At 36.5% G+C, this 17,176-nt stretch overlaps 1 protein-coding gene across 5 annotated transcripts in view; it reads right to left on the bottom strand.

Annotated features, from left to right (window-relative positions):
- Window positions 1-576: 576 nt before the first annotated feature.
- Window positions 577-17,176, bottom strand: part of bnc2 (basonuclin 2) — a 183,774-nt gene continuing 167,174 nt past the window's right edge. For 4 of the 5 annotated variants that reach the window (XM_057331238.1, XM_057331240.1, XM_057331239.1 and 1 more), the window contains one exon: window positions 577-5,625. In XM_057331238.1, coding sequence (XP_057187221.1) covers window positions 4,860-5,625 — 766 coding nt within the window. In that variant the 3' untranslated portion in view covers window positions 577-4,859. Of the gene's footprint in view, window positions 5,626-6,603; window positions 6,678-17,176 lie in introns of all 5 variants that reach the window. The other variant, XM_057331242.1, reaches the window with a different exon arrangement.

Genomic DNA, 17,176 nt, shown 5'->3' with positions numbered 1-17,176 from the left:
ATCTGATAACGGTTGGACCCGGAAACGGTATACGTCCATTATGGTGCGTGACGTCAGGCTTAACAAGCGGATTGGATGCCAGCTTTCATGAATCAGCATTCATGAGGTGCTTTGCATTGACTATTTATGGGTAAAAATGGGCGTGTACAGGGCGGGATACGATTCACGTACGCACACTTGCAGGTGATCTGTGATTCATAAAGCGAATATTGCTTACAGGTATGCGTACGCACGGTTTTATAAGTCTGAATATTTTTTTGCGTACGCTGTTTTTGGCTTTCGGGCGCACGTACACTTTTAGTAAGGATCCTACGCACAGTTTTATAAATGAGACCCCTGGTCAACTAAACCTTTACTACTGACCATAATCATTTTTGAACAATGCATACTGTTTTTTTTGCTTTAAATTCATTAAAATTGATATTTTTAAACATGTAAATCTTTGTTTAGATGTTTGTTAATCTATTATTTTATAAACTGGCGATATAACATTGAAGCAAACCTTGTTACAGTTTAATTGACTCTTATAATCCTTGACAAATCCTTTAAAAATTAAATACAACTTAATTTTGCCAGTGACTGATAAATCTTTAATATAAAAATTGTACAAGAAATCTGATACAAAGTTCAAGAGGTATTTGGACAAAATATGAATAAAATTCCATTTACACCCCAAATCATATGCATTTTATGCAAAATAAATGAAAATAAAATAAAATTAAATGGTTATGATACAAAAGACGTTATTGTTAAATCAGTTTAAAATGTTGTCATTCTTTCTGGCTTGTGTAAATGAAAACAGAACTATTAACAGCATCGGTAGGCTATCAATGTCACCATTAGTAAATCTATGATGTGAACTTTCTCTGATGTATATGCACTTTTCTTCAGTGGGCAAAAAGAACAATCAAACAATCATCTACAACAAACATCACATTAGAACAGGTTCACAAAATATAAAAAAGGTTCACAAAATGTCAAGCTTATTTATTGTATGTTGTTGCACAAAAAAAGAGTAGTAAATATTTAACTTGCATTGAATTAGAGGATTTTTTTCATTTGACTGATATCCGTATACAGTGTACAGTTAAAATCATCAAGTTTACATACACCTTTCCGAACCTGTAAAATGTTGACCATAAAAAAAGAGAATTAATATTTAACATATAGAAATGAAAGTTGTTTCATATTAAGTACTGTCCTGAACAAACAATTTCACATAACAGATGCTTACATAGTCCACAGCACAGAAAAATAATTATTTTTTTATGTTTACATATGCTTGATTTTTAATACTGTTCTGTTACATGAATGATGACTGTTTTTATGTTTTGTGAGTCTTATGTTGTTTAATCTGAGCCATTAAACTGCCCATTCGAAAAATCCTCCTGCACATCCTTTGCTGTTCCAGCATCCTCTGCACATTTGACCCTTTTCAACAGTGGCCATATGATGTTGAGATCCATCTTTACACACTGATTTCAATTATTCACAACTATTACAATAGATATTATACCAACATTCACTGGTGCTCATGAAGGCAACATGACAATCATAAAACAGTCAGGTGTATGTAAATGCATGAACACGATGATTAGTTTCAAAATGTACTATTTGTTTAAAGATCTCATTAATTAATATAATGTCCTTCAGAAGCTACAAAAATACATATGAAGAGTTTGTTTCCAAAATGAGATAACTCCGTTTTTAAATATTTTTAGAAAACATGTTTTTTATTATGTTATCATGTTTTTATTGTGTGAATTAGTTGTAATTTTTAAGTTATTATGGCTTAAATCAAAACAAACCAACTGCAGTTTGATTGATATTAATTGGAATGCACAATAAAAAAGTTATCTCGTTTTGGAAATAAACTCTTCATATGTTTTTAAGAAAACAAAACAGTGACACTTTACATCAATCATCCTGTTCAAAGGTTTACATCCACCTGACTCTTAAATGGAAAAAAGTTCTTTCAGCATTTACTCACCCTCATGAAATTCCAAGTTTCTTTTTGTCCAGATAAGGTAACAATTATTAGCAGTTATAGTCAGTTATTATTCTGTGTTGTGGACACAACTTATTCAGGTCAGTAAACTATAAACAAACCTCAATGTATATAATTCCTATTATTTTTCCAAATAATTTTCCAGATTCTGTCAAGCACACAGTATGTAAACTTACGGTATGGTCCCTGTAACACTGGTTTGATTTGGAAATTTAGCTGATGTGAAAATCAAAAATAATAAAAGAAAATAATCATAATAAATTTAATTTCATTTGATGTTCCTGGTTTTGTGTTATGTATTCAAAAGAAACGTTGTGATAACACAGCAAGCTTACAGATCATCTTTGAAAGAGATTCAATTTGATGTTAATGGTTTGTGATGGTCCTGTTCTCAGAGCTGCAGTTATCTAATGAAATATTTAAGGCTCGCTTAGACTCTTTTAGCCAGTGACTCCATTGTAAAACCCCAACTCTTATGTTGGGACAGTACTAACTGCCCAACTCTACTGTGCACAGAACATCTTGCTTGATTTTTAAGACACTAGCAAGATGTCCTAAGAAATTTGGGCTCTTTCTTTTACTTGGTTCTTTCTGCACCCCTTGTCTCATTATCTCTTTGATTTATTTCTCCACTTTAATGACTGACACAAGAACCTGCTTTCAAATCAATTTCCTCTTTATACTATCTGCGCACTCTGGCTGATATTTTAAATATACACACTTTTAAATATGAATGCTACAACAGACACAGTAAGGGATTCTCTCTTAGAGACAATGAGCTCACTCAAATAATCGTAATAATGCTTTGAAGGTGGGCAGGCCATTCTTTCTTCTCAAGGTCTTTTTTGTTGTTACGCTGGTTGAAACTCTCTTCATGTCCTGATAGCAATCATTAAGTAACATGGTCTAAAATTATTTATATACTGTATATACAGTAAATATCTACTGTGGAATGTGCATGATCATAAAATGTTTGTCCAATCATTGCATTGGACCGAATGTCCTGCTTTGAGATGGGTCTTTGGTTTTACAATCTAGAAAGTGTATAAGCCTGGAGGTTGATCATTTCCTTTAGTTTGTAATACAGTATCACATTACCCATCTTTAAAATTCAGTTTGATGGATTTTAGTAATGGCCTTGCATTTGTTAGTTCTAAATGGATATTTTAATACAGCAGGAAAACAGAGGAAGAGGAGAAAGAAACAAAGCAATGTAATGCCAGCAACATTAACTGATCACTTATGAATTGCTGTGAGTTGTTAGCTGTATCAGGGGCAGAAAATACCAGATTCTATATATTTTTAATGATATTCAGCCTCTTCTATCACATTAAACACAGCGAAATCCAGTCAATCTTTATTTCAGCATTAATACCTTTTTAAACTTTATGGAGTACCAGTATTGCTTCATTCCTTCAAAATAAGTTTTTTTTATGTATTCCAGTTGAGAGCAACTGACATCAATGAGCAAAAATCGTATTATTTTATTTTTTAATTACCCAAAGTTTTATTAACTTAGTACCGATTTCCCCATTGTCTTGTTATTGTGTGGCCAAAAGACAATGCTGGCCTAGAACAAGTTTATGAATTCAAACCATTTGCAGAGGACATAAAAAATAAAGCAACAGAGAATATAGCAAAACCTTAAGACTCATAATAATTTATCATCTTGGATTTTGGGGAATGAACTGTGGTTTTGGTCACACTTTAGGGACACTTTGTGCAACACATGTGAAATGAAAATTGTGTTTTATAAGATAAAACTAAGCAAATTTGTAAAGACCAAATATAGTCTTACTAATGCTTTTAAAGTAACACTACATGCAGTACAAAGATTGCTTCCTAACCCTTAGGCTAATTCAGCCTGTAACCGTACACATGTACTCCTTAGTAACATTTATGCACTGCATTCAAATTAATTGCCATTAATTTGAATGAATTAATACCAGAAACACTAGCTAAATAGAATGGATACTTGTTTTAATTATGTCAGATGTGGTTCCTCCCATATAAGATCTGGCACATTTCTGTTAAAGGTGCAGTATTTACCGCTGGTACTGTATCTTTAAAAAAAATGTTACCTTCATGTTGGACAACCATCATTGTTAGGTGTTATCCTTATAATCCTAAACAATACCACTCATATAGTTGCAAAGTGCAAAACATATTTTTTTCTTTTAAGTTTTTTATAAAGCTAAAGCTATAAACATAAGAAAATAAAAGGAAAGGTACTTTTTTAGAGCTGAAAGCATGCTAGCTCCATCTCAATATCTAACAGGTAGATAAAACAAATCACATGTCACATGATTTTCTTTTCTCTTTTTAAGGTAAAATATTCAGAATCCAACATAAAAGAACCAGGCTAGGCAAATGCTACTTTGTCTTGAAGTGAATGTCATTGACTTCAACATAAAAACAACCATTCCACCCTTAACACGCACAAAAAAAAAAACATATCAATACAACTGTTTTACACCAAAGCCCCTCGGGACATTATTTACATATTTAAGCCATTCATGCTCTTTTATGGGATTCTTTTAAAAACTGTCAATACACAAATACATTGAGTTTTTTTCATAATTATTATCATTTCTGCAGGCAACAGTCACAAATAAAAGATCGAAAAGAGGTTTGAGTCAGGGACGGCGGGATCTAAGCATTCTAATTTTCAGTCATATGCTTCCAGTAACAAACAAAATTGTGTCCAATGGACACAATGCGGCTTCGTCTTTTTCAAATTAACAACAAGTTTTGAGACTGTTTTTTATGGTATGGAAATATGTTAATTAGAGAGGAGGCTGCTTTGAGGATTATGTTGAGTTTGAGGCAATAGGGTAGGGAGGGATCTGTTCTAATCAACCATGATGGTATAGGGGGCGCTTTTGTGCAGGTTGGGGTTCTGGCTATGCCTGTTTCTGCTTCTCACAGAAGAAAACATCATGTTGCAGCCAGGTACTTTGCACTTGTGCATTTCACGCAGGTGGACAGTTTTGTAGTGCACCCGAAGGGTCCCTTTGTTACTGTACATTTTGTGGCATATGGTGCATAGAATGCTTCCTGTCCCATTACCTCCACTAGATGGCAAGATGGATGGTGAGATGTTGGGATCACAGCGTAGAAAATCATCTTCTGCGTCTCTTCCTCTTTCATACTTTCGGGTCTCTTCCTCATCCTTTTCTTTCCCTCCCACACTTTGGTCCCCAGTACTGAGGGTGCTCTCCTCAATGTCACTAGCGCCATCCAGGTCATCCAGCAGGATGCCCTCATCACTACCCTCATCAGACTCCTGTGAGGATTGCACGCTGCCACTTGACTGTACACTGGAGGTGGTGCTCAGGTCCAGTACCATGTAGTCATCATTGGTGCCTCGGAAGTAGCCGTTGCTGAGTGAATATTCTGTGGTGGCTGAAGATCCCATCTCCTGGTGGCCTATGCCTCGTGGTGGGACACTGGCAGGGCTCCCAACCCCCTCCATTCCCAGGTGGTGGCCAGCATAGATCTTTGACAGGAACTCAGCACGCAGATCCTTAGGCAGGGTCACAAGCTGGGAGTCCAGTACAATGTCATCCAGCTCTTTGGTCAGTAGTTTTCGGTGCAGGTTAATGTTGGAGCTATGTCTGCAACAAGAGAAAGGACAGGTTCTTGTGGTTATTCTGTATGACACTGAAAGTGCTAGTATCTTACACATTCTGTTACTGTAGGACGTATCATCACATCAGTAGTGAAGCACTCTATTGCATTTACTGCATTTTTAGGTTTCATTTGAGTGACTGCATGAGTTTGTGTGAGAGCACACTACGTTCTGACACAGCAGGGAGTTCAATCACTCTAAAGCTGCTTAGACAATATTCTGCTAAAGTGTTTACTCCTGTCAGCACGTCTGCAGGCATGCACAAATGCAATTGACTCTGACTCAATTAAATAATCCACCACATTGAATGGGAGTTTATCAATTGATTTGAGCTGTAGTAATGCAATATTCGAGGGAAACTCAATATCATATTAACTCAGACTTGGACAGCATTAGCACATTGACTCACTTTTAAAGGTAGCTTAATCGAGACACATAAACGTATTGTTCGTGTACGCCTCATTTTAATAAAGATGGACTTTCTCTCACCTGAGTGCAGGATCACATAGCACATAGCGAGAGAGAGAAAGTTCCTTTTCATTAATTCATTTCAATCCGAATTTATTTTCTTAGAACTTGGTCTGCCACTTCACAACTGCTTAAGAAATGACTTAGACAAAACTGAGACCATGCAATATGTCAACTAAAAATTACATAAATGTTACATATAGTGTCACAGAAAACCAAAACATACGAACAGTTCTTGCATGTAGAATGGGGTAACAAAAACAAATTGAAACAACCAAGATATTAATGTGAACGGAGCCTTTGTGGGTTTAAAAAAATCCAATCAACCATTGCCAGCTACATTTGCAAACCAAACTTATATGTAGAATTAGGAAAACAAAGCAAAACAAACAAACAAAAATGACCTCAGGGATCCCTGGTCATGCAAAAGTGACTTAAATTAAATGTCAGCCTAAACGTAACTGATAAAAACATTACACAGTGTTGTAGAGCTTACCAGCAGTGCCATGGTTGATGCAGTCAAAAAGGGTCCCTTTTCTTTAATTATTTAGTTCCCTATCCGACATTCTCCTGCAAGAAGTAAAAATAAATTCAATAGAGGGACCCTTTCTGTTGATAAGATATACAGGAGCGAACCAGCAAAGCATCATCAACATTTAAAAGAGTAGCATACTGATTGACAGCTGATGAATGTGTTTGATGTGTATACATAGCTTTTCTTTGTATTACTATATTTTGTATATTTATACAGTACAATGCCAAAGCAGTCCAATATTATAGAAAGGTTGTATGTTTTAAGAATGAACTGTAATGTATTTGAATAGCATTTTTAATATGTCTGCACTGGTAGGTAACTATTACCTTGTTACATTCTATGATATTTTAAATACTTAGTGGTAGTTTAAATTACATATATTTGTATTATATGCTGGAGCATGTTTAGATTTTAATCAGTTTTTATAAAAGCTGTTGATGACACTTATATTGGCAACTCCCTTTGCAGCAGTGACCATCCCTGAAAATTCATCCCTCACACTGCTCATAAGCTGCCACAACTAATTAGCAAAAACACACAGTACATAGAAAAACAGACCTCAGCTATATTAGATTATGTGTATAAATACTGTATGAACATGTATGCGAAATTAACATTACACACCTTGAAAACTATTTAAAGAAACCAAGCAAGTGGTACCTTTCAGTTAGTTCATTTGAACTAATCAGGGATAAACAGAAAGCTTAAACCTTGGTCCTTTACAGTGTGTGGTAAAGAGAGACTATCCTTTCATTTATCATGCTAAGGTCTTCGGTCTTTTCTACCCCCTTGCAAACCTATTTCAGGCCCCTCCTCCATTCCCAAACACCTCTTCAGCTATCTCTCTCCCTTTCAGCCTCTAATGTGGCAGCCAAACCAATTTGCCCAAAGCTGGAGGCAGCGTCTCTTGAGAATTCTTTTTAACAGAGCAGAGAGGTGTGGCTCTTAATGTGTCTTGTCCCAGGAACGTTAATCATCTTTAGGATTTGATGGCCCTTTCAGTTCCTGCCAAGTGTGCACATTTGTGAAATGAGTTGTAATATTGAAAAAATTGCAAAGGGAAAGTGAGTCACATTATATAAAGATCTGCTTTGTTTTGCCTTTATCACTTCCTCTAATGAGCATGTGTCAAACTGCAACCCGGAGTGCCTTTGTACCACAGAGTTCAGCTCTAATACATACCTGAACATACCTGAACAAACTAATAGAAGTCCTTAGAATGCGTTGAACATTAATTCACATAAATCTGACCAACACCAGCAAACACAGACAGTCTAAATTGGGTGCTGGATTTAGATGTTAAGTTCACTAGTTAACTGTTTAGATTACACCAACAAATGCCAGCAAAAATGTGAACTGTGAGAGACAATGAGCATACATATAAAACATGTTAAATGCTGTTAAAGAACATTTCCCATAATTTACTTAATATTTGTAATGTTATTGAATAGTTTTTAAAGCTCCTAAAAGTTCACCCAACCATCATAAAAGTAATCCATATGACTCTAGTGGGTTACAAAAGGTATTCTGAATCTAAATTATGTTTTTTTGGGGGTGGGCATAACTCAAAACCGACAATTACAGTCAGAACTGCAAGGTCATTTTAAACATGGTGGCATTGGTTCTCGGTTGCATCGTGACCTCTTGTCATATGCGAGTTTAAGCATGTCACATATCGCAGCTAGTCACAAGAACCAATGATTTGTCAGGCATATAGATTTGAACTTCCCTTGCAGTGATGTTTGTTATTGTCTGTATACATATGCATCATAGCCTAATGATATTGGGTTCAAAATATAAAAAGTTTTCTCTCACATGTGTATCATTTCACTTCCGAAGAAGATTTATTAACCCACTGGAATCATATGGATTCCTTTTATGAGGGATGGACCCAATTTTAAAGGTTAGCAACATATCAATGAAATTGCAAAACCAGGATACTATTAATATAACTCTAAGTCATATACACCTAAGATGGCATGAGTATGATTCAATTATGAGATCATTTTTATTTTCTGGTGAACTATTCCTTTAATGTTTTTCACAGTTACATTTATTAAATATTGACATTAATAAGTAATTCTGTAATTCAGCTGGGGAATAGCAGTCCTCCAGTCACATCTGAGAATCAGTCACCGAGATATAGTCTTTTTATCCCCCTGTATTCTGATGACATTGATGAGATAAATAAAAAGGATTTTCTGTTTAAGGAAGATGTGTGAAACAAAACCTGATGTTTGGTGCATTGATTGCATGTTTCTACCCATGTTTCTTCATTAGTGTCATCCACACAAGCAGTTGACCAAAAGAATAACAAATATTTTGTTTTCATTCTTTATAAATGTGAGTGCATTAGTTCACTACACTACTTTAATGTATTTATTTGATTCCACTATCTTCCATACCATATTATATACAGTATATATCCAGGGAAAATTAAGAGACCATTTCAAAGACCATTTTTAGTTTTTCTGAACTTGCTATTTCTAGGTATGTGTTTAGGTTAAAATTATTATTTTTGCTTTATTCTGTGAACTAGTTACAATATTTCTCTCAAATTTTAAACTAAAACATTGTTTCTATTTGTATTTATTTGCAGAAAATGAAAACTGGTCAAAATAACAGAAAAAAAGATGGTCTGTATTTTTTTTCAGAACCCTATATATATATATATATATATATNTATATATCAGTGTTTACACAGTTATATGGTAGGGGGAGCTGTTACACATTTTCTGAAAGAGTACAACATCTCTGAATCCAAAGACAAGCAAATACATTATTTTTATCCTATCTGGTCAAACACCTTTACTCTTACAAAAAGATACCTCACAATGCTGTAGAAGAATGGTTCCATAAAGAACCTTTAACAACCAAATAATTTTTTGTTTCAAAAAGTTTCATTGTAGTGCCAAAAAGGTTCTTTAAATTATAAAGAGGAAATGGCTCTTTTGAAGCACCTTTTTAATTGTTGACAATTTTTTTAGAAAGTGAATAAAAATGAATGAATGTAGCAAGTTCTTCAAATTTGTTCTTTCTTTTGATATATTGAAAGTTTTATACTCTACACCCCTCTGTTCTTTTAATTACTTTATATCTACCATAACATAATTTTCATGTCAAACTCTTAAATGTAAATCAATATAAATCAAAATATTTATTAAGAATAATAAGAATATTTAATGCAGCTCACAGGGCCATGAATATATCTTTTTGTATCTACAAGGTAGTTTGCCAGAGATCTTAACGTCACACATGAAATACATCTAAATGCGGTTTAAAAAAGTAATAGCAGTTTGTCCTGTCGTTCAGTAGTTTTAACTTTGTTTATTAGTTAGCAGGATGTTTTTATTTTTCATTTACATTGATGGATGGATTTACCAGTGTTTGCATATTGCAGTTATTTTTTAGAAGAACCGCTTATGGTCACAGTACGTGAAATATTAAAAAAAACCTCTCTATTTTATTCAGAGTTGTCTGCAGAACACTACACTCTTTTCATAGCACGTTTTTTTTGGTGAAGGCATAGAAAGTGTAACAACAGTGAACAACAGGGAACAGTGGGTTTGAAGCCACGGGGCCACTCTACTGTTCACGTGAACGCATTCTGGTCCCCGTCGGTCTGGGAGTTTCAAATGAGAAATAACTCAAATACGGGAGTTTCACGGGAGAAATAACTAAATGGGAGGGTGGCGGGAGATGAGTGTGAAAAATTGGAGAATCCCGGCCAAAACGGGAGTGTTGACAGTAATGATCTGGGGGCCACTAAAATTTTGTGAACATAGGCGGAAATCGTGTGTGTGGGGGGATCGAGGGCCTCACACCATCTGAGGTTTGTCCCCTCTATCATTAACAACCACTCTGTGTATTGTAAATAATATAATGATATACCTAAAATTAATTTGTGAGTACTCAAACAATAAAATGCAAATGAGGCAAAAAAGCGTTTAGATACATTTTGAGTTCTCCCTCTCTTATCTCACGGTGCTTTGGTGCACTGCCTACTTTCCCCTTTACTTCACCTTCACTGCCATAGTAGGGAAAATAAATAAATGTGAGTCATTGGGGGATAAGATCTGTTTGGTTACTGACATTCTTCCAAATATCTTCCTTTGTGTTTAGCAGAACAAAGAAATTTATACAGGTTTGGAACAATCTGAGAGCGAGTAAATTATGACAGAAGTTTCATTTTTAGGTGAACTATCCCTTTAATACTTGTTACATTGTAAGTCACCCACTACAACAAACCACTTGGTGAACCTATTAACCTAACTCCTATTTAAACAACTATTGCAAGGCTAAAGATGCACGTACAAATTTAGGTTGTATTATTTGTAAATTTGCTCTTTTATGTTATTTTTATGGTTTTTTTATTGGATGAAATTTACGCCCGTGTTTGTGAATATGATAAAAATGCTGACGCTGGCTGGAAGAAAATAATTTTCTTCAATAAATCTTCAGAAATAATCTGTTGTGAAAAGACTTCCATCTCACTTGAGTGGGACCGTAACCCTGTGTCTGTTTAAGTCTATATTACATACAAAGAATAACCCTTTCTAACCTACCCTTTTTCTGTCAAACCTGCATCCTCTAGCCATTGACTATCGCAAATGGAAATGAAAACTTGTTTGATATACATGATCAGGATGCAATTTATCAAATTGCCTTCCTACTTAGGGATGTCATGAGCTCATTTAAAAGTCAGTGTGGGAAAAATACACCATTAACGCTGAATTTAAACGCTAGGCTATATTAGCATTTGTTTTTGACTCAAATTCTGACTGATAATATATATTTGCTTTAATATCGTCAAATTTTTATGTAAAATGTGATGTAAAATATGTGAAATTTTCTGTAAATTAGTATGTGCTTGGTATATAAGACGCACGTGAATATGTTATAAGTAATATACATTTTAAATGTGAAAGTGTAGAAGAGAAGAGTGTAGATCTTCTGCAAATATAATTTCTAAAATGATGGTACTGGTAATTACAAACAGTTCATGTATAGATTAAAACACAGACCTTAAATGTTTACAATGATTGCAAGGCCAGAATCTAAAAGCAATACTGTGTATAATAAATGTACTATACTAATAAATTACTAAACACAATAAATTAACGGTTATTGCTGAAAAACTTTTAAACATTATACGCCATTGCACAGCTTCTCAATTAAAAATGCATATGAACTGATCTATCAGCAGATGACATACGTATGATAAAATATAAAAGGGCACTTGAAAATGTGTAATACAATAAGATAAGTTTAACCTGCTGAGCCATTTGCAAACAAGACACCAGGCATCCTCTGCCTAAGGCATTCTGTTACCCTGGCCTTGGCATTCATAATACCTCTAATACAATTGCCCAATAACCTTTGCCCTCCACTGTTGGCAAGATGCATATGACATTTTAGCACCTCAGTAGAGAAAAACACCAGCACCTCTTCTCACCTCATCTTAAAACCAACAGTCAGCCCTGTTGTTTACATCTGACTAAAGAACAAACAGGGCTGTGAACAGATGTCACCCCCCACAGGAGGTTAAGAAAATTAGGTAAGGAGTAGTGAGCTGTAATACAATTGAAAAACCTTAGAGAGCTTTACGTTTGTAAATTCTAGTAAAGGGGCAGACGTGTAACAAACACACATGCAAATGAATGCGTCTTCAGTTGTTAGTTCTAAACAAAACTGTCACTTGTCAGAGAGGGTGACATCTTTCTTGCCTCAACAGAAAATGAGATGAATGAGATTAATTTTCACTGTCACTGTCTCTCATACTCTAGAGTACTTTTCTGACACAAGGGCTATGTTGAATTTAAGTAAAGGCACGCCATCAAGGTTGGCATACTGTACAAAAAGCATTAAGCTACATACGGAAGAAAGGAACGCAGAGACTGTTTTGTTAAAAGAGGTAAATGGAGAAGAAGCTTTACTACTTTCAAGAGGATGAAGTTTAATACTTAATGAATCGACAACCTGTCTGCTAACATGTTTATAGTAAATAATCATTTTGTCTAGAACTATACTGTACTGTATGTACAGTAGGTTTACTATGAAAATGCTATTTTTAAGGCAGAGTAGGAAATTTCACAACAGGTTGTATTCATGTACAGTAGGGGTGTCACAATATACCAATATTGTCAATAATCGGGATATTAAAAACCACCATTATCAAAATCGTGTTAATTCTACACATATTGTAAAACTATTCAGCACCCATTAACAATTTCGTCATAACAGTTACAATGGTTACAAACTCTCTCTCTGCCTTCATACACTTTTTAAGTGTGATTTATTGACCAAATAACAGACAAAACACAAAATAAAAAAATTATTTCACTGAAAGCATAATTTATTTCTTTTTATAAACATTTTGACAAATATCACGATAATATCATTACTGTGTTTCTTTTTTTGGGGGGGGCGCAATAATTGTGTAGTGAAAATTGGATATTGTGACAGCCCTAGTACAGTATAACTAACATTATTTTTATTCGCATTTGTTTACATTAATTTATTTAGAGGATGCCTTTATTTAAAGTGACTTATAATTGAATAGCATTTATAATTTTGTCAGTGTACCAACAATAATTGTAGTCAACACAGCTATGCATGTAAAACTACAGTTGAACAAGGGCAAAATGAACAACTAAGATTACAGAATTTCAGATATATGCAGCCATGGAAAAAATAAGAGACTGGTCCAAATTTCCATTTTGAAATCAGCATTTCTAGATGTATTGTGGACATTTCAGTCCAGTGTTTGTTAAATTTCAACAAAATTAAACCACAGGAGTGACAAAAAGTCATCCAACAGCAATGTGAAAGACTGACAGCATGACAAGACACATGAAAACTGTGGTAAAATTAATAAAATAAATATATGTTTTTTAACTTTTTCCTTAAATATTACTGCTGTATTGCTTAAAAGTTAATATTAACTTGTTTTCTTTGCAGTATTTGAGGTCTGAAAAAATGCAGAGCATCGTCTCTGTTATTTTGACCTGTTTCCCCTTTATTCATTTTCTGCAGATAAATGCAAATAGAAACAATATATTTATTTGAAATTTGGTAAAAATATTGTTCCATTTCAGTCAGTCTCTCGACGTCGTGTTGAGAGACAGACTGGGGTTTGATCTTGAGAACCTATCATCTCCGAGAGGAATTTAAAACGCCAATGAACTTGGCGAATGGCACGCGCACACCAGTCTCCGCCCCATGCATACGGGTATAAAAGGAGATGTCGGCACCCATTCATTCATCTTTTGTTCTTCGGAATCTGCGTGACTGAAATTTCTCACAGCTGTGGGCATGTCTCGCAGTTGTGTTCTTGGGTGTGACAGACTCATCCCTGAGTCCGACAGGCACGACACCTGTGTTGCATATTTGGGGCTCAAGCATGCAGAGGCAGGGTTTGCCGATACGACATGTTCCGTATGTGAGAACATGTTGATTAAGGTGTTGCGGTCAAGGCTGGCTACGTTCTTTCTGAACGCTGCTGCAACCTCGTCTGCTTCTCGAGCGAGTTCGACTGCCGCTTCGGCAAGGTCGACCCCTTCAACGAGCAGCGGGGGTGATTTGGGGATTCCCATGGATGTCGCTCCGTCAGCTTTGGCTTCGCGGACCACCCATGCCCCAGCAATGCTCACCTGGCTCATCCCCGATGGGCGGCGGTGTACTGTCCCATAGCGGGCAGACTCGAAAGAGGGATGGGGACGAACTCTCTGTCATTGCATCGGACAGCTTCCTCCTGGCATCGGATGTGGAAGACCCCTTGGAGCTCCCGCCCCCGGGCAATTGAGCCCAAGACGAGGTCGACGCTGAGATGTCGGCCATGCTTGCCCGGGCAGCCTGGATTCGTGGTTCTTGGGGTCGGAGTGCCCCATTTCCATTTTTCACGGACGTGCATGCGGAGCTCACGAAGACATGGAATGCGCCATTCTCGGCACGTTCCCGTCCGACGGCCATCTGGGTCGTGTGCTCCCTACTTGGGCTCGCGCATCATATCCCATGTAGTTCTCCCTGCTGGTGTCTCCACATGTAACCTCCCCTTGCGGTAGGATGTGGCCTCCATAGCACACTCTCTCAGTAGAGAGAGCAGTGCTTCCCAGTGTTCCCTTACAGTACCGGGCGGCTATCTCTCTAAACGGCCGTTGGTACGAGCTTCTCAATGTATGCTACTAGTTACCGATTCCACTGGAAGATTACGTCTCGCGGTAGCGCTCACTTGTGACTCGCTAGTCCAGTCAGTGTTGCTCAGCTTGAGCTCGTGATGTGGCTCAGCGCCATGGCATGTCGTATAGGACCCCAGTCTGTCAACACAAGGTTGAGAGACCGACTGAAAGGGAACGTCTCGGTTACGAATGTAACCTTTGTTCCCTGATGGAGGGAACGAGACATTGTGTCTTCCTGCCACAATGCTTTGCCGGCCCGCTGCAGCGACCCGGAGATGTCTCTCAGGTTCCTCAGCCCAAAAAAATGAATGAATGGGCGCCGCCATCTTTTATACCCGTATGCATGGGGTGGAGACTGGCGTGCGCATGCCATTTGCCAAGTTCATTGGCGTTTTAAATTCCTCTCGGAGATGATTTCAGTCTGACCCCAGTCTGTCTCTCAACACAACGTCTCGTTCCCTCCATCAGGGAACAAAGGTTACATTCGTAACCGAGACGTTAGTAGTTCACAGAATGAAACACGGATGATCATTTTACCTAAACACATACCTATAAAATATAAATTTTAAAATCAGAAAAGCGGTCTCTGAAATGGTCTCTTATATTTTCTGCAGCTGTATATACATTAGACTGTTGACAGATAGAGGTTAGTTAAGTGTAAGTTAAGTAACTTTGGATAAAAGCGTCTGCCAAATGAATAAATTTAAATGTAAGTGAATGGGGAACAGGTGTTTTCAGCATTTGAATGCTTTGATGGTCACAGCTGATTGGCCGCTCATTTCACGCTCAGTATATTGTTATAATTTATAATATAGGTTATAAACATTTTAATAAAAAAATAAGCTTCCATTTTATGGCTTCCAGATATCATCAATTAAATAACAATTAATTTTTTTATTGACCATCACCACTATGTATTAGGCATAAAGCATGAATTGTAGTTTAGTGTCCCCACTTTTAGAACATCTCTGACTATGCTGTTTCTTTGGTCTTTCTTGAAGAAGTGTAAACAAATGTATCTGCGTGTATTAATGTCCAAGTCCACTAAAGGCAAATATATTAATATTAACAAGATGCGCCACTGCCATTACAATGAAAGAGGAGGAATGCAACGCTCAATATGGCCGCTCTAGCAAATGAAGTACCGCCTTCCAGTGAAACGAGCCAATCGTCAATCAGTATTGACTGACGATTCTCTGGGGCGGGGCTCTCGTGAGGCACTTACCAGCCTGTGCGCATGCACAGTGGATGAAGCGATCTCGAAAAAGGTGATTTTTAGCGCAATTTACGCTTAGTAAACCAAAGTTATGGTACAGTTCATGTCAGGTTTCATTTTTGACAGGACATATGCTGTATAATTGTGATTTTTGCCAGCGATTTTAAAAATATCTGCCTTTCCCCTTTCAAGTAGATAGGACTGTGGACTTGCTAATAACTGTCCAGAGGCATTGCAAACATGGCCGCAGGGTGGCATCACTAAGTAAATACTAAGTAAACGGACTTCGCTAAAGGCCACTAAATTAAACGATTATATTAGTAGCGATCTGTTCACTATTTTTAATATTGTCCTTTATAATGTCACCAATAGTACTATGGGGGATCTTTCCAGTCAAGCAATTATCTTTGGAGAGTGTACATTTGAATGAGGATCTGTTTGTTGCTTGCCCTCTAGCACAAATGTATTCCAGGACTGTTTACGGTAAATGTGTTACCTAGCAGAGGGAGAGACCCACACTTCCTGATGTGCTAATAAATTCAGTGGTTTGACAGGCCTCAATGTCTGCTAATGTATGCATTTCTACCTGAGTGTGACAGATGAGCAAGTACAGGTAAACAGCACATTAATGCATTAATATGTGTCTGAAAATGCACAGTCAACACACGTTCTTCTTGGGTAATTTGTGCCTCTCAAACATCCAATAAAAATGCAGCTCCCAAGACTGTATAACTATTCACTGTTAACTATAACTGGGTAATGCTTTACTTTCTGTATGTACTTCTCTGCTTACAGTGTTTTCAGATCAGTCTGAGTTGCTGTGTGACATGCAATAATTGTTTGTGCTTTCATATGGAATACGACACCAATATTACATGGTTTTGTTTTGTATGATATGGTTAGTATAGGTATAATAATTTTTGACATTACTCAGTATTGTTAAGTCAATTATGAATAGTTTGTCTCATTATTATTAAAAAATATATACTGTAGCCTACCTTCATCTAATCCAGGGGTCAGCAACCTAAGGCACGCGTGGCACTATTGGCACGCTGAAAGGAAATCAACGGCGCGCCAAGCACATGCAGTTAAATATTATATTAATTCCAAAATTGATATTATTTGTTTAGTTAATGTTTAA

This window comes from Triplophysa rosa, linkage group LG4, assembly GCF_024868665.1.
Source record: "Triplophysa rosa linkage group LG4, Trosa_1v2, whole genome shotgun sequence".
NCBI lineage: Eukaryota > Metazoa > Chordata > Actinopteri > Cypriniformes > Nemacheilidae > Triplophysa > Triplophysa rosa.
Note: the sequence above shows the minus strand (reverse complement) of the source record. Positions and strands in the feature narration are given on the sequence as shown.